We start from the raw sequence: 14,169 nt of genomic DNA on the forward strand, positions 1-14,169 counted from the left end.
CTTAGCTCGCAAAATTTATCCATATGATTCTATACTCCTACCCACTTGAGCTCTTCTGTATTGCTTGCTAAATTGGTTAGTTTTGGTTCAAAGCAGGACAAAAGGAAGAGGAAGATAATCATCTGGCCTCAGTTTTATGTTACTGGTCTTATTTATGTTGGGGTGGTGGGTGTTGGTTGTCGCCGGCGGTGTTGTGGGTTGGAGGAGGATTTGGGCACTAGTGGTGCTACTGGTATGGCCTACAAATTGATATCTCTCTTTTTGTGCAATCGACCTGCCTGTTGGGTTGGGTTTTTTTCCCTTTTCATGGATCTAAAGTTTACTCATAGCCCTACAATGGGATGTCTATCATATGAATTTTAAGAAAATCCTTCCTCTCAACTATGGCCCAGCTCGGAATTAAAACCAAATTAGTCTAAATTGGATTTGAAACTTATCAAAATCGGAATGATCATGTTCATTTAATTTTTCATTAAAAAAAATTTTTAACCATTAGATTTAATTAACATCAAAATCAAATCAGAATCAGTGAAAGTTGTAGCATGAGATCGGTATTAGAAAGTGTTTGATTGATTTAACTTATAAAAATTAAATTATGAGTTAATTTAAATTTATAAGTATTTTAAATTTTAAATAGTAAAATATTTATTAATAATTAATAAATAGTAAACATGTTTATTAAAAAATAATTTATAAATATATTTATTATTAATTTTTAAATAATAAAATATTATTAAAATAATTAAAAAAATATTAAATGAGATTAAAATTTTAAAAATTAAATAAAAATAAAATAATAAAATAATTAATTAAATTGGCTTATAAATATATTACTTAAGAGTATCAAAATGGAAAATGGTTGTTCTCAACTTATTTTTTTTTAATTTATAGGTTAAAAAATATTATAAATAAATTCATAAATTTATTTTTAAAATTTATAAATTAATTTTATTAATTTATATGTTAAGATAAATATTTCTAAAACTGAAATATAAAATTCATGGAAGTTGAATTTTTTTTTTGTAAATTTTTTGGTTATTGTAGAAAAAAAAAAAAAGAAGTCTATCGTATCTCCTTAATCTCATTCTCACTTTGTCCCATTTGCCAACTTCAATTTTGATTCCTCCGGCGAATTTTCATGGTCCATGATGAAGTTCCATTCTCCACTCGATTCTAGCCGCCATCATCGCTAATTAGCCAAAGAAAACCCATTGTAGAAAAAATAAAAAAATTGACAATGGAGAGAAGACTTTTATTTTTCTCTTTATTTTTCCTCCACACAACGATTTTGATCGAATTATATTAGAATAAGTTTAAATATTATGTAATTAATTTTGGTTATAGCTGAGTTTAGAAAAAAAAAATTATAATAAATTCATATTTTATATGTTAAATATTTATTTTATATAAATAATTAATTAAATATAAAATATATTTTTATAATAATATCTATAATTTTTATGTATATTATATTTTCAATACTTAGAATTTAAACATTTTATAGGATTATTACCTTTTAAAATATAAATTATTCATAAAAAATTTATTTTTTATGCATTAAATTTATATCTCTCAATTCCTTTTAAAATATTAATTTGTTATTACATGAAATTATTACTATATTGTATAATTATTCCTAAATTAAAGGGCTTTAACTAAAATATACTTGGTGAAAAAAAAAAATTATTGTAAAAACTCTTTTCTCAAATTGTCGTTTTGTGGGATTGGCTTTGACCAAAACTCCTTGGCATTAGTCTCGCTATTCAATCAGGGGCCACATGAATATGGGGTTATGACCTTGTTAACCATCCAAAGAGAGGAATGCTATATTGTGTTTCAGCATTTTGTCTTTCATTATTTGAATTGGGAATTCCTTTGTTTCATACGAGGGTTTTGGATTGGTCAGAAATATGAACTCAAGCCCATTTTTACGAATGGTGAAGCAGAACACAAATTTGTGTGAATTCAAATCCATCCTATCTTTGATTTGATGGGACTCAAAAGCATTATTATTAAAAATTATTATCATTTTTTAAATATGTTAATTAAAGAGTATTAAAAATTAATTTAAATTTAATAAATAATTATATTTTTTTTTAAATTATTTTTTTAACAACATTTAAAATAATAATTTTATTTAAAAAAATAATTTTAACCCTCTTAACGCAACGCTAAACATGCACTAAAACTCCACTTTCAGATTTTTGGAGTCCTGGGGCAGAGTCAACGTTACGTGGGTATATGTACATTCGTTTTGCACACAATATTTCACAATACACATAAAATGTCATAATGAGAAACTAAGAATTTAATTAAGCAGATATGAAAATTTGAAGTATAAATGAATTTTGTTATTAGATTATGATTTTACCTGTAAAATACTTAGAATTATAATGGGTTAATATAATATGTAGTTAAATCAAGTAACAGATTTATAGTTACAATGCCAATTTCACATGATTTGAGTTGCCCATACATAAGTGGATAAGACGCCGCTAGACGAACAGGTGCGGGCAAAGATATAAAGGATACATGGACAAAAATGTCAGGCAGCAAAGCAAAGAAAATTTACACATTTGCCTCACATTATGCAGGAACAGCAAGGCAAAAGATAGGGGCAAAAATGCAATTGAAGACAAGCAAAATCAATTGCTTTGAACTTTTTATTTCACTGTAAGTTCCTTTAAAATAATATTAGTTTGATTTCCATTCCTTTCCCTTTTTTTTTTGCCTAGAATCAGTGACGGCGATTGGCCCAACATATGAGTCTCGGAGGGCCAATTAATGCAAAAGGGTAACAACATGAAGGAAAAAGGCAAACTGATCTATGTAGGTACGTACTATCATAATTGCTGAAATATTGACAAAGTCATAATAACCAAATGAATAAATGAACATTGGCAAAGTTCGTGTTACACTGTTACTCACATTTATAGAACCTAAATTTCTTTTGCGAATTGATTGGTGAATTTAGCTCTAACATTACTCATCGGTTCTCATGTTCTGAATGATCCTCCTCCTGAACTTTTTATTTCGCTTATCCATAATATTGAGTGGTGCAGCCTGATTTGAGCTTGACGCGTAAAAAGAATTAACATAAAAAGAACCATCCATGAGGCATTTCCCCGCAAGAGCATAGTCAAAGTTTAGTGGGGTATGTATATTGAGGTACAATTGATTATTAATCAATTTGGGAAAGCACCAAAGAAGAGTGTTCACAAACCCTTTTAGTCCTGGGAGACATAAGACTTGCTCGGTCGTCTTAATGTCCATCTCTTTCACAGGACGAAGTCCTGACCCTTCATAACAAGGACGCTAATATGAACAGTACATGGTTTTCTAATTATAGCCATGACCATGTTTTTTATTTTATCAGTGCGCAGAAGATATATATTGCTTGGCAAAATCGATCACTAAGTTATTGGAGCCGACGGCTTGACTTTCATTTATTATTATTATTACCGTGTGTCTAAGAATTCCAATGTACCTGTGGTTGATATGAAATGAAACTTCGCCGTCAACATTCAACACGGAGATAGAATAACATCTAAAGGAAAAAGACACGGAGATAGAATAACATCTAAAGGAAAAATATTATTTAGGACATATATTTTAATAAAATTAATTATTTAATTTTTATATTTTAAAAAATATATTATCTAATATTTATATTTTATTTTTAATAAAACTATTTATTATATTTATTAAATATTTTGTTAGTCAATATTTATTAAAATTATTATTTAATTTTTTTATTTTAATAAAATTAATTAATTAATCTTTATATTTTAAAAAATATAACAATTTAATCTCTTTATTTTAATAAAATTAATCAACTAATTCATATATTTTGAAAACACAATATTTTAAAAAATATATTTTTTTTGATGAAATTGAAAATTTTGCCATATAAAAAGTAAATTCAAATTTATTATTATTTTTAAATTGTTAAAATATTTTCATTCAATTTTTTTTGCATTTAATTTTTTGTTTTTTCTGTTAAAAATTAATTTTCTTGGATTATTATCTTGATTGCTTAGAAATCTAAGAGGATTGATTAATTTTTTTTTTATATAATTTGTATCAATTTTTGTTAAATGTGAGAAAGAAGAGTATGAATGAAAGATATACAGAAAGAGAGAAATAAAAAGAATAAAATTAGAGCAATTTACGTAAAAAAATAATAAAAATAACTAAAAAATTGATGAAATTAAATTAAAAATTAATTAATATAATTTATATAGTTAATAAATAAATTTTACTATATATTTTATATTTTGTGTATTATCCTTCCACCTTGCTGCAAAATTCTGGTGGTAGCACTCTGAGGATAAATCAAATATTCATTGGCTTAGATGGAAGAGGTTGACCTGCAGTAAAAGGGATGGTGGTATTGGATTTAGGGATTTTAATTTGCTTAATGATGCCTTCTTGCTAAGTAGGCATGGCTGCTTCTGAGAGTTATCCTCAATCTTTATGGACCGGTTTGATGAAGGGTCTCTATTTTCCGTTTTCTGATTTCATGGAAGCTAAGGAAAAATATTTTTCTACGTGGGCATGGAGGAGTTTGCTGATTGGTAGAGAAGCCCTGCGTCCTGGAATCTGTTGGAAAGTTTCAGGCCCCTCTTTTGTCAATGTCTGGACAGAACCTTGGGTCCCTACATTACCTGATTTTCGAAACAGAAGTAGCAGACCACCTGATTCTCCTATTATCTATGTGGCTAACCTGATTAATGTTGAAACAAAAACTTAGGACTTGCATAAATTAGCATCTTCTTTTTAAGTAGCAGAATGTAAGGAAATTTCGAGAATTCTTAGCCTACCCGATTGTGGCATTATTCTAAGTATGGTATTCCCTCAGTAAAGGCTGTTTATTATCAGCTGAAAAAAGCTCAGGTTCAAGCTGCCCATGCTCGTTTGCCTTCTTCTTCTACATCTTTGCCGCAACCATTGTGGAAAATGATTTGGTCTCTCCCTGTTCCCCCTAAGATTCAAAACTTTTTGTGGAGAGCTTGTTCTGACTCGCTAGCCACCAGAGTCGATCTTTATAAGCCCAAGTGTGCTAATTCTTCAGTATGTCAAATTTGCAATCAATGTGAGGAATCTCTTGAGCATTTAATCTTCTTTTGTCATCATTCCCGAGCAGTTTGGCTTGGTTCTACCCTGATGTTAGAGGATTTGGTTCTTTTCAGGTTTGGTTTCAAAGTCTTTTTGAGAGGGTAAGAGCTCAGGACAAAAAGGAGATCCAGCTAGCTAGTTTTTTGGCATGGCACATTTGGAAATCTCGAAATGAAGCCATTTTTGAAGATGTGGGCCCTAATCCAATGGTTACTATTCATAAAGCTCAACTTGCTGTTTCTGAATTCAACTCTTTTCTAATACAACAGCATCTTTCTAACCCCACCAGGTTTCTTTGCACAATCAAAGTATGGGAGAGCGGCATCTTCCTGCAGATGGTGCCTTTAAAATAAATGCTAATGCTTCCTTTGACCATGTGTCGTCTTTAGCTGGTTTGGAGGTAGTGTTGAGGGACTCTGGTTGTAATCTAGTCGATGGTTGCTCTTCTTCTTTTGCTAGTTTATCAGCTCTTGCAGCAGAGGCTCAAGCCCTTAAAACAGCCGTCTCCTTTGCAGTTAGTAGAGGACTGTCTTCTCGCTGTTTTGAAACTGATTCTTTGCAGTTAGTCAAGTGTATTCTACTACCTCTGCTCCTCTCCCATGGGAAGTGGAGGTTTTCATTCAGGACATTAGATCTAAGTTGGTCTTGTTCCCATCCTTTGCATTTGCTTATGTTCCTAGATCATCTAATAGGTGAGCTAATTGGGTCGCTAACATTGCTAGGTTAGGGAAGCTGTCTTCAGTTTGGACAGCAAATCCCCCACCTCAATTAGCAAACATATTAGTTACTGATAAATTGTATATGCAAGCTGTTTCCCGAATGAAATTCATTTTTTGAAAAAAAAAAAAAAGAAAAAAAAAGGCGTTAAATGACTGGTTGATCTGATCTGTTCTTTTCTTGGATTCACACACACTTGTCCTTTTATACACGTTTGATTTAATTGAGTGGTGGAGCTGACCTTTTAACAATTTATTTTTAGATAATTAATAAACACAATTTTAAAAGTAACCATTAATTTTGTGATAAATACGCGTCACATAGTATAATTTTAAAGAAAAATTTATGGATATAAAATTTATCAATTTCAATTTCGATTTCGATTTTAGTTTTAATTTTAATTTTTATTTAATAATTATTTTTTTAAAATATTAAAATCCAGTTTCATCTAAGCTAAATTAATCAGTTTTAATTAATTTTAATCAAATTTTAATTTCAATTTAAATTAATTTGACTCTAAATGATTTAATTGCTGATGTGAAATATATAATCATGGAAGGACAGTATTTTTTTTTTATTAGTTTTATTCTTTTGGCTTCTTTCCATGTTATGTCCAACTTTTGTTCAACGGTTTGTCAAAAGATGAAATAATCCCCCGATATTTTAGTTTAAAAATCATTTCTCAGTTCAAAAGCTTCACCTTCCGACATTTTGAAATGTTAAAGAATTTATGACTATTATTTGTAATTAAGTAGGTTCTAAATTTCTGATATTTGCTTTAGAAAATAGTAATGGTTGTCATCTTATTGCTTCACTAATTTTTGGTTATAAAAAAATTAATGATATATGAGAGAATATATTAGATTTAATTCCATTCATAAAGTTAGATCAAGATAAAAAAATTTATCTAACTCTCTTATATAGTTAAAATATTTTAATTTAAATCAATATAAGATAATATATTCCTCACACTTAGACATATGAAAAGTGAAGTTTGTTCGTAAATATACCTTTAAGTGACCTAATATAGATTTTTTTTTTTAAGAGTCCCATTATTTAGATTGTAATTGATTTAAATTATTTACTAAATTGTTATATAAAATATATTTCAAATTAAAATTTTTAAATGAAAGTAAATTTAATTATATATTAAAAATATTATATAATTGAATGAGGAAAAAAATTTATATAAAAAATTATATTCTCTAATATTTTATTTTTAATTTACTATATACGAATTTACGTGTAACGTGCCCAAAAACTAATTTGAGTAAGAAAAAATTGAAAAACTCCACCATATGAATTGTAGTATAATTAATCATAATTATAGGCACTCACCAAGGTCTTCTGCTCGGGTCACGACAGAGAGCACTAATAAGCTCCAAGTCTTGACGTTAATTCTTAACAAGAATTGGACCACAGCCTCTGATTTGTCTAGAATAAATGTCATCGCCAAATTGACCCTAAAGGCATAAGTGTTACCACAGTAATGATCATGAAATTAAGTAATTATATTCTGATAACACATATATTTTTTCATTATTTAATATATGCCATCCAACTGGTAAGATTTTCTCATCAATTATTGAAGACTATAGCGCACGAAAGACATCATTTTTTGTTTTTATATTCAACACGTTTATCTGATTAAGAAATGATTAGACATAATTAAATAAAATAATGTTAAATTATTAATTAATTTCAAAATTTGCTGCAAATTTATTATACTTGAGGATTTGCAACAAATTCTATGGGGCCACTATTTTTATAATACGACCCTTATAATTCCCCATTGCTTATGGCTTTCGCGTTTTTATCATTAATTATTCAAATAATAATTAAAGAGATAGACAATGTTGCCTTCTAATTCCAAACTTTCTAATTGATATTAATTATTCAATATGAACATAGATATTATATAAACAAAAACAAAGGATATTCATATTATTTTAATTTTTAAGTGAATGACCTATTTTCACCATTTAATTTTAATTCAATAATTACATTAACAATCCATAAAATTTTAGGTCAAAGAGTTCCTTTAACTTAAAATTTAATTTTGGCTCAAATCAATCTCAAAATATGTACATGTTTGGCACGTGAGGTGACAAAAACTAAAATCATATGTTTCTGAGACTAAGGTCAAGTTCTCCCTTTTACTCTCCCTATCTTCTTTATACTCCCTTTTCCCTCCTCGAACATCAATATAAACCTCACCATAATCAACATTAGCACCAACAACTTCAGCGATAAAACTTTCCAATACACTTTTCTAATCTCAGTCGATATCAGTCAAAATAGGCTGTAACACGAGATTCCAAAAATGAATTGCAAAATTGAAGGATTTGGCTATAAGGTGATATTTCAATTCATAAGTTAGCCATGGAATTACCAATTCAAGGACCTACTCAAATGGGTTCTCCAATTCTACTCTTTTAACTCTTAAATCCACTTCGGCACATCATTATCTATGTACACAAGCTTTCTAGCTAGCCACATTCTTCACAGTCCTAGAATTGTTGAGAGCATATGCGACCTCTACCTCCTCTTGTTCAGCTTGGTAAGATTACTGAGGAGGAGCTCAAGCAATGTGACGTATTTGATCCTAAGAAGCTATGGGTCACATATATGATGTCTCTTTGAGTTCGTATAAAATCAAATCTTTGGTGATTTTTTTTTGTGAATGACTAAGGTTGGCAAAACTTTGGTTTCTTTTAGATGATAGATTGACAATAACAGACATAGTATACAGATTTATGGGTAAACGACGGACGCAAGTTATTTTGCATTTAAATCTAAAAAGCTAATGACAGACATAAAATTTAAACTTAGGTCTTTTAATATATTTCATTCATAATTTGAATATTTTTAAATTTTATTTTTTATTATATAAAAGAAAATTATTTAAAAAACATAAGCCACTAATTTTTTTTTTAACTTTGGTTAAACCAATAAAAAAAAATAACTTTTTGAGTTTTTAAAATATGAAGTGATTAATTTTTTTTTATTTAATTGAGTCAATAAACAAATATAAACATTTTAAACTTATATTATAGAAACTTTTTTCCTTGAGGGGACCAAACATGAGAGTTTATTAAAAAAAAAAAAGTTTATATTCAACCTACTCCCAATTAAAATTTAAAATTTGAAAGAGGTGATCGCCTTGCAAGCCCCTAGGGGTAAGCATTCGGTTTGAATCGAATCGAAATTGATAAAAAATCAAATCGAATCGAACCGTTTTATTTTGATTCGGTTCGGTTCAAACCGATCAGTTTTGATTTTTTACTGATTTTTTAATTTATACTTGATTTTTAAGTTATTTAGTCTAATTTTGACTTTGGTTTGAACCTATTAACCATTAATAAATGAAATTAAACAATTTATATATATATATATAATTAAATATACTTCATAAATTCTCTATAAAAATAAATCAATTCGGTTCGATTTGAATATATAAAATTACTATTCGGTTCGGTTCGGTTTAACCGATTTTTTCTCTTTAAAACTGAATCAAACTGAAATAATCAAAATTTTTATAATATAAAATCGAACAGATTAAATTTTAAAATCAAACTGATTGAACCGAATTGATTCGGTTCGGTTTGATTTTTCAGTTTGAACCGAAATCTGCTCACCCCTACTAGCCCCCCCTTAGGTCCATCATTGTAAATTTATGTCGTTTGAAAGAGAAGATGATCTCTTCATGCTTGGGGTTGAAGGAGTTGTATTGTGTGATTTGCTTTGAAGGGTTATATTTGGGATTCTCAATACGTTGGTAAGCCTTTTTGAAGGCACGACCAAGTATGGCTCCTTACCCTTTCTTCAGCCATAGCTTTTGCAATAAGTTTTTTCTTCAATTGTTACCATACATACACACACATAAAGAATTAGTTTATATACACACATAGTCAATCAATCTTGGAGATGTTTGATTAAATGCTTTCTTAAACATGGCCTAAAGGGAAAACTTGTTTAGATCTATACCATCATGGACCCAAGAAATAAACATGTAGATTCTAACTACTACATATCTATGTTGTGTCTTAGGTCTATGATAGACTATGTCTAGGCAAAAATTTCCCATGATAAAAAATGCGGAATAATGGAATGCTTTGATAAAGCATATGAATAATTTGAGACTTACTTTTCATTATTGTAAGCATATGAATACTTTGAGACTTACTTTTGATTATTGTATATGTAAGGGTTATATACAAGTTACAGTTATAATAATACTGGGAGACTTATCAACATATCTATTAGTTATAGAGGATTACATAGGATAATATATCCCTTATCATGCCCCTTCAATTCAAAATGTTGGAAGTCAATTCAAAATATAAGCTTGTTTCGAAGTGCAACATGCCATGTATATGAAACAACTTTAGTAAGCAAGTGTGCTATGTGATTTTTCGATGAAATGAACCATACTTGCAATTCTTTCTTCGCAACTTTATCATGAACAAAATGAAAATCTAACTTAATATGTTTAGTAAATGCATGAAACACTAGATTAGTAGATAAATCGATAGCATTAATAATATCACACTATAGGTTAGGGACCTGTTGTAACAAAGAAATTTTATGTAATAAAGAGTTTAACCATGTTGCTTCAGTATTGGCTGCTCTAATGGCCTTATATTGGTTTCAGTAGAAGATTTTAGTAGTCTTTTACTTCCTTGTACTCCATGATACTATGTTTTGGCCCATGTAAATAGCATATCTTGAAGTTGATTTTCTATCATATTGGTTGTTAACCTAGCTAGCATATATGTAGATATTGATATTATTGTCTTTAGATTTACAAAAAAAAAAAAGACCATGAGTGGCAGTGAGTTTGAGATACCATAGAACACGTTTAATGGCACACCACTGTTCCTTAGTAGGCGCATGAATGAACTGTGAAACTTTATGAATGGAGAAATAATATTAGGTCTTGTGAATTGCAAGTACTTTAAAGCACCAACAACACTTCTAAAGAGTGTTGCATCTTTAATGAGGTCACCTTTTTGAGCAAAGAGTTTGGTGTTTGGACAAGTAGGGTTCATGATACCATTGCAATCATACATGTGTGCCTCATGCAACAAGTAAGTTATACATTTCCTTTATGTTAATAAGTGTAACAACCCAAATCGAGGATTGTTACTGGTGCTAGGGATTGGGTCAGTTTAAGGCTGCTGGAACCCGTAGCAAGGCTAAAACTTGTGAAACATATATACATTCCTACATCTCACCATCTTAACATACATTGAACCATTATACCTTAGTCTTTTCATTCATACATAAACATTCATAATATAAAATTAGTTCATAATTTGAACCTTAATATACATAAGATCCAAAGTGTAATGGCTAATCATGCATACCCTCAAAAGGGTTAACATAACATAAACAGCATCATACTTAAATAATTATTACATTTTTACTTAAATTACCAGTATAGTACTATCAATTCATAAATTATGTGTCCATCTACCTATACATCATACACAAGGAAAGGTTAAGGCTACCTGAAGCTCTCTCTTCAAGAACTCTTTTAGTCCGGAATTCTGCACCCGGAGATTAGGAAAAAGGGGTAAGCTTACACAAGTTCAGTGAGTAAACTAACCATCACTTATTTCATCATTCATTCATACATGTGCAATGCATCATTCACATGGATTTTCACATAACAAACATTTTATGTAAGATGGACATTATTATCAATAACTTTCTAAACTTTCCTTTTAACATGACCTGTGTCATATATCCAGAGGCAACTATCATATCTCCCTTAAAGGGCAATGTTAAGATCCCCCCTTAGAATTTACTTATGGATCCATAATATTACATATTATAACATGGGGGGAGTAATGGGTCATTCAATATTCATTAATGCACTAACAACAATTTATGCAATTATGTAATATCTTCATGTTCTGGATATATACATCCTAAATAAACATGATATGATGCATGAGGATGCTCATTAATCATTTATAAATAGTTTTCATTTTATTAAGGTTAGAGTTACTCACCTCTTGTAGCTTATCAACCTCCTTACTTGAATGGGAGCTATCATTAGATGCTTACTCTTCTGAGTTCCTTAAGCGTGATCCTATAAATCAGACCCTAAAGTGTTATACAAGGCTCTAAAACTCTAAATATAACATAAACATCCCATTCTAGGCCCTTAGAAACCATCAAATTAGATTTTGGAACCTTAAAATCAAAGGAAAAAATAGGTGGATAGAACCAAGTTCGGCTGTCGGACCCTTGGGTTTTGGCTGTTGAACTTTGGAACATTATGTGCCCATTTTGGGTAGTAGCCACTGCGGCTGCTTAAGTCTGGGACTTCGGCTACCGAACCAAGAAAACTTTCAAATTTTCTAAGAAAATGCAAGCTTCGGCTGCTGAACCTCTAGCTTTCAGCAGCTGAACCTGGGAATTTCCAGAATTCTCAAGTCAAAAACCTGTAGATCCATTCTCCCAAAAGCCTCAAAACTTGTTTTAAAGTTTCAAAACATAATCTCATTACATATACACATCTCTAGGGCCTAAAACAACTAGAAAACATGTTTAATAACCACATATATTCATCAAAACTCAAATTCTAGGTTCCCCCAAACCCAACATGCATAAACTTCATCAAAAACTCAACTTACAACAACTTTTCATGAAATTAAAGCTTTAGAAACATAATTTCTCATCAACTCTTTTAGATCTATCTATTAGATCAAGAAGAAAAAAAAGGTTACCTCTTTTCTTGGTGCTTGGAGGCGGGAGAACCAAAACTTCAAAACTTGAATCTACTCTTCCATACTTCTAAATGGAAGAATCCACCTATAAATCTTCAAAAACTTAAGGAGATCTCTTCAAAAAGCTTCTTGTATGCCCCAATAGTTGAGAGAGAGAGGAAAGAAAAAAATCCAAGTGTTTTGAGTAGGAAATGAGCTGAGATCCCTTTTATACCCTTTCTGTCGAGGGACTTCAGCTGTCGAAAGTTTGAAACTTTCAGCTGCCAAAGTTGATTTTGCCCAAATGGGCATTTGAACCATAAAAAGGACTTCGGCTATAGAAAGTTTGTCCTTCAGCTTCCAAAACTCCTTCTGCCCAAAACAACCACTTTAAAACTTTTAAAGAATAAAACCCTTAAAATATTTTTCATTCTTAAATACATTTTGAATACACATACATGAATATATTTTCACATCTTATTGCCACACCCTTATAAGTAAAGTCTCATTCTTCACCAGAATACTCCGTCAAGGACAAATATCCCGTTATCAAAAAATGGCAAGCGTTAAAATAAGAATTTGTTATATAGGCGCTAGTTCCTAATTCGTCTTCCTCTCAAAATTACACTGGAACCTACCCAAACATTACTCAATTTATTCCTTTGAAGTTGATGTCAAGTAATTGCCCTCTATGGCAAGCTCAGTTTAAACATCTTTTCCATGATATAACTTATCCAATCACATCTCTGCTTTTTTGTTCAATAATAAAAAGTTAGAAAATGGTGAAGTTAATCCTCTTTATGAAAGATGGTTTTGTGAGAATCAGTTAGCCCTTGGTCAGTTTTTCAGTTCTGTCTCAAAAAAGTTTGCTCACTTATATAATAAGCTCCTAAACTATTAGGGAAGCTTGGTCCACACTTGCTACCATTTTTGCATCAAGCTCTCAGACCCAAGTCTAGCAAATCAAAAAACAACTAAAACATCTATTTAAGGGCAATGAGCCTATTGATGACTACATGCAACATGCCAAATCTCTCTTTAGCTTGCCGCTTTACAATGCCCTATTTCTAAAGATATGCTTGTCAATGACATTACATGGCTATGATTTTTTCCCGTATTGAAACTTGCAACACTCCTATCACATTTGATGACCTTTATGCTTTGGTTGAAGTGATGAAACACATCTAAAAATGGAATCTCTATTGTTTGACTTTGCTGTGTCACCCATCGCCCAGTTAGCTTTTAAACCATTCGGTGGTTCAGATTGATGTTCTGATTATGGCCATGATGACCGTGGTCAGGGACACAACTCATACTTTTCCTTGCCTGTCACTTTTGTCAATCCCACAACTTTTTGCTACAATTATAATGGCAATGGCCATTTGGCTAGGCAATGTCCCACTCTTAAGAAATCGTCCACCTCACCATCAACATCTTTTTGGCCCAAGCCCATTTCTAATTTTTCGGCACAACCAATGACCAACCACAATGGATTGTGGATCCAGGAGCAAATTTTCACTTGAATGCTGATCATGGGAATCTTGCTCAATAATTACCTTACCATGGCACTAACAAAATTTTAATTGGAAATGGTAAATCACTTCCGATTTCTCAT

At 30.5% G+C, this 14,169-nt stretch overlaps 1 protein-coding gene across 1 annotated transcript; it reads left to right on the plus strand.

Annotated features, from left to right (window-relative positions):
• The first annotated feature begins 4,444 nt into the window (after window positions 1-4,444).
• On the plus strand, window positions 4,445-5,814 carry LOC131174071 (uncharacterized). Its single transcript, XM_058137114.1, has 5 exons — window positions 4,445-4,735; window positions 4,882-5,073; window positions 5,193-5,327; window positions 5,408-5,679; window positions 5,799-5,814. The coding sequence occupies exons 1-5, from the start codon at window positions 4,445-4,447 to the stop codon at window positions 5,812-5,814; spliced, it is 906 nt and encodes a 301-aa protein (XP_057993097.1).
• Window positions 5,815-14,169: the final 8,355 nt, after the last annotated feature.

This window comes from Hevea brasiliensis, chromosome 15, assembly GCF_030052815.1.
Source record: "Hevea brasiliensis isolate MT/VB/25A 57/8 chromosome 15, ASM3005281v1, whole genome shotgun sequence".
Taxonomy (NCBI): domain Eukaryota; kingdom Viridiplantae; phylum Streptophyta; class Magnoliopsida; order Malpighiales; family Euphorbiaceae; genus Hevea; species Hevea brasiliensis.